General features: G+C 45.1%; 1 protein-coding gene across 1 annotated transcript in view; it reads right to left on the reverse strand.

Annotated features, from left to right (window-relative positions):
• Window positions 1-4,694, reverse strand: part of LOC103915552 (ATP-binding cassette sub-family G member 2-like) — an 18,383-nt gene that overhangs the window by 8,269 nt on the left and 5,420 nt on the right. The window contains exons 5-8 of the mRNA XM_009322392.1: window positions 4,122-4,274; window positions 3,194-3,351; window positions 1,980-2,131; window positions 658-774 (exon numbers count right to left, since the gene is read on the reverse strand). Of these exons, the coding sequence (XP_009320667.1) occupies window positions 658-774; window positions 1,980-2,131; window positions 3,194-3,351; window positions 4,122-4,274 (580 nt within the window). The remainder of the gene's footprint in view (window positions 1-657; window positions 775-1,979; window positions 2,132-3,193; window positions 3,352-4,121; window positions 4,275-4,694) is intronic.

Genomic DNA, 4,694 nt, shown 5'->3' on the forward strand with positions numbered 1-4,694 from the left:
CGAACCTAGCTAATCTGCCTGTTCTTGGTGGCACAAAAATGGCCATATTCTTAGAATAAGGCACCAGAAAACCTTTGTTTCACTGAATTTTGGGGAAATCAATGTTTGCTCTGATCCATTTCCCCATCCCCAAAACGCACTATTACAAAAACTGTTCTCTTACAATCCTTCAGTCATGGATATGCTACAGCATCCCCAAACAAATATTTCCCAACATTTCACTCACTATATTGTTAGAGAGTTTGTTCTCTAATCTAGTTCCAATCTTTCTCACTGCCCTGTAAATCCATTACTCCTTAGCCTATCTACCCTGTCTTCTCTGCAGCAGCCTCTTATGTGACTGAAAACTTCTGTCTTCTCTCAGGTGTCTCTTGAGACTAAGCAATTCTAGTTTTTCAGACTTTCCCACATAGGTTTTGTAAATTACTGATATTTATCACTGCTCTCCTATATTACTGAAGGAAGAAAAAAACCCTTTTAGAAGTTTTCTGAGCTCTTTAAAGAAGCCCAAAGCCAAGTATATCTATTAGTAGGAAAAATAAAAAGATAATAAAGTGCCCTTAGACTGGAGGAAACCCAGAGAATACAAGCTTGCCAGCACCATATACAACTTCCCTTCTATACCACCCAACAGTGGATTTCTCCTGCACAACTCACCTTTTCCTGTGTCCACAGATCTGTGATCTTCCTTGCTTGCTGCCACAGCCGTTGAATCACCATTTATGATATCAAGGAAGAAGTCAGCTGGATTGTTGAAGGGTTCACATTCATATCCTAAAAAACCCCCAGAACCACACATGCAACATGTTTGTATTGCACAGAGCACAGCTTGGACGGTCAGGTCTAATACTATATCACCCTTCCACAACCCTGTTACAAGAAAACTTCACTGATTTCCATGATCATTAGTTTACAGCCGTAGAATGGACAGGATTTAGGAGATGGTGAATCTGAGGTATCTACACAGAGCTTCAAAGTTGCTTATTCCCCACTGATTTCAGGTGAGGAGAAATCTGTAACTTGCTTCTACGCAGCCCAGCATGGACAACTCCTGCCTCCTTCCCAGTGCTATTCAACCACATCCCACTCAAAGACACACAGTTCCCCAGTAGAGGTTGCTGGATGTCTCCTCTACAGCCTCAGATGCTTGCTCTAGAAGCTCAACTCTTGCTTGTGTTTCCTTGGTCACAAGGAAGAAAAAAGGGCTGTCCAAGAGCAGCTTCTTATAATATGGTTCTACCTATGGGATGAGGAGGAAAGAAAAAACAAAAAAAGCAAGGATGCTTATTCTATAGCATTCCTGTGAGAAAGGAAGTGAGGTGGGATACTAAGAGGAGGAGTAGAAGTAGTGAGATTGATTAAAGCATCTCACTCAAAGCCAGGGAAAACTTACAATCCAGTGTGTTCATGGCTGCATCTAGACTACATTGGAAATTCACTCCACATTCTCTGTCCATTATAGTCAGAAACCCTCAACCTGCTTGCTTGGAGAAGGGGCAGCCACCCAACAGTGCAATTATTAACCCATCTTAAGACACACCATGATTTTGTCCTCTCAGTTGCCCACCTGCATTCAGACTAGAGCAGATTCTTGGATAAGCCCTTATAGATTGCTGCCAATCTGCAGGCTGTGTTTCAAAACCCACTGGGTCTGCCACCTAGGCTTGGCAGAACTACAAGCATCATCTTGTCTGTTGTGCACCACACTTCCAAATGTCCAAGCAATTCTGGGTTTTTGTCCTGATGCAAGGCAAAACAAAGGCAGGAGAGAGCCATGCTCTGTGTTGTCTGGAAAATCTTGTTTCTATCATTCTGGTTTTTTCCTGTTCTAACACAACACTGTTCAGACTGTATGTGTACCACCTCTAGTATACTAGTGATAAAACAGCACAGGATTGTTATCCAGTGCTAGGGTAAGAATCTACCCACAGATTACACTCATTAGCCAGTTGCCTTTGCTCTTGGCACAGGAGACTTACCAATAGAACTAAAGTACTCCAGGGCCTGATTCGCAGGACCATGGTACAGCACCTTTCCCAAAGCTAGTAATGTCAGACTGTCAAACAGCTTGAATATGGAATAGCGGGGCTGATGGATGGAAAATATGATGGTTCGCCCTCTTCTTGAGAGCCTGAAATAGAAACAAAAAATCTCTCAAATACACCACGCTTTGCATTTCAGAAAGGTCATGGTAACCCAAGCAAAAAATAAGTATCCAAATCCAAGACGAATACTTGTCAACTTCTCAGCATCTCAACCCAGAAAAGCTGTAGTGCCCCCTTCTCTGTCACTGTGTCAGATACTGCCTGCAAGACCTTCAAGACAGCACCCATCATTACAAGAGATCGTCATTGCAGTCTGGGTAGACAAAGTACGATGTTGTCTGTAGCTAGCAAAGGTTGAGGCCACAGCTGTGCATAAACCCTCCTTACATGTTTTCTATACCAGGCTTCAACCTGACTAACTGGAACGGTCCTACTGCACTCAATGGCAGTACCAGGCTTTACATAGCAGGCTGTGGAAGTCTGGCCAGCTGAGATTTCTCTTAGCTCTTCTGCTGAAGATTTACTCTCTAGAAAAGTCAAAATTAATTTTCCTTCAGGTTTGTCAGATGCTCTTTAAAGTGCTTTAGCACTGATGCCCAACAAGTATCCTTGCCGATCAAAGACCTCTATCCACAAACAGCAGAGCAAAATGACCCCCCAGGCAAAACCAGACAACACGCTACAAACCCAGGAGGGGGGTTAGGAACTCGTTCTCATTAAATAAGCCTTGTTTGGTCCTCTTTGTACCAGAAGACGGTTCATCTCCAAAACATAGAGGGCACTGAGGGTAAATCTGCAGGTGAAGTCTGATCTGAGTTCAAGGCCGTTGCCAGAGTGGAGGAAGAGACTTTGGAATAGACTCATCTGGAAGGCCAACAAATTATGTTTACAAGGCCTGACCTCCCAGTCCACCCCTCTCTGTGGCAAAGGGAAGCTGTGCAAGCTACCTCTGCTTTTTGGGCTCCAATCCAATGCTTGCTGTGGAAAGATTCCCATCAACTTCAAAAGGCTTTGGACAAGACCCAAATAAAGAATTTACTACTATTTCTGAGTCTACTTGTCTAGTTACTCAGTCATAACAGCATTCCTTTTTTTACTAATGAGCTGACAACAAAATTGCAGCAGAGCCCTGAAGAACTGACTCTTACTTCTTCAAGACGATGAGGACTGCATTGGCTGTGCTGGCATCAAGGCCAGTTGTGGGCTCATCCAGAAAAAGGACTGGCGGCTCTGTGATGAGCTCCATCCCAATGTTGGTTCTCTTCCGTTCCCCTCCAGACACTCCCCGGATCAATTCGGTTCCTACCTACAAGCAGAAGAAATCAAGTATTTGCAACAAGACCTAGTCAGCGCATGCTCTGGCATTCAGGGCTCTCCACACCCAGCAGCCCTTTCCATTTTCAGAGTCCCATTAGTGAACTCTAGGGCCAGCAGCAGATGATGGGTCTGTCTCAGTGTGAGGGACTGTGTAGCAGTAAGTAGAGCCTGATTTTTTCAGAGGTACCAGGCATGTTATGACTTCAAGGAACAAGGATGACCCTGACAAGGAAGAGCCAGAATGAGGCCACAGCAGTCACAGGTAACATTGGTGTTCAGGGATGCCGTTCGTTGGTAGCTCACCTGCTGCTCAAGAGTGGGGTAAGTAAAGTAAAAGTAAAGTAAGAGTAAAAATGCCGCTGGGAGGAACAAGCTCTGCACAGAACTTCTCCATCACAGCCCAGCTTTCCATCCCTCACAGCTTTCAGCACTGTAAAAACAATTTCCCTGTCTTGTCCCACAAAGCCAGGAAGTGACTGAGCAGCTTTCCAAGGTGCTATGACGAGGCGAATTTTTCCCCTCTGAACTTATACAACATGCTGGACATGGTCCAAAATCTTCCCATTTTAGTAGCAAATACACATACCTCTTTCCAAGCTATGTCCTGAGCTGGAGACTGATTTCTTTTGTGCAATATGGTTTAGTCAGGTTCCTGCTTAGCTTAGTGTAGCTGCACTATGTACGCCATACTGCGCGGAGTCAAGTAGTTCAGTTTCCAGAGGTAGTATGATTTCTGAGAAAGGTATTCTCACTGCTCACCTTAGCATCAGCCACTTTGCTTAATCCCAGCTCGCTGATTATCTGGGTGACTCGCTTTTCCTTCTCTTTGACACTGATGGAGCTGGGGAGTCGCAGGGCAGCAGAGAAGTGCAGGTTCTCCCTCACCGTCATTGTGCCCATGACAACGTCATCCTGAAAGCAGTACAAGTGAATAGTTGGAAAGCCTCCTTCTCAGCTACCTGACTGGGCACCAGCGTCCCTGTAGTGGCAGTTGCTGGATAAGCTGTTTGTGGACCACAGTGGAAACGGGACTGAGGGACAACCCCTGCTTCAAAACTTACATGACACGAAAATCAAGGTCACTCAGTAGCAGTCAAAAGGAGAATGCAGCTCTGCAGGCTCCCAGCTTACAACAAGCACCACCCTCAGCCTGCTTTCAGGCTCAGGAGTTCAAGCACAGACAGTACCATTTTGTACTACACATGCATTTTCCTTACAAGCCAAAGGGAGGCAGAGCAGGTAGCTGGTTTTGTAAAGAGTTAACCTTCTGCCAGTCCAGCTGAAGCCAATGGACATTGCTAGTGCTCAGTGTTCAAGGTAGAGACACTTGGG

This window comes from Pygoscelis adeliae, unplaced genomic scaffold, assembly GCF_000699105.1.
Source record: "Pygoscelis adeliae isolate BGI_AS28 unplaced genomic scaffold, ASM69910v1 Scaffold244, whole genome shotgun sequence".
Lineage (NCBI taxonomy): Eukaryota > Metazoa > Chordata > Aves > Sphenisciformes > Spheniscidae > Pygoscelis > Pygoscelis adeliae.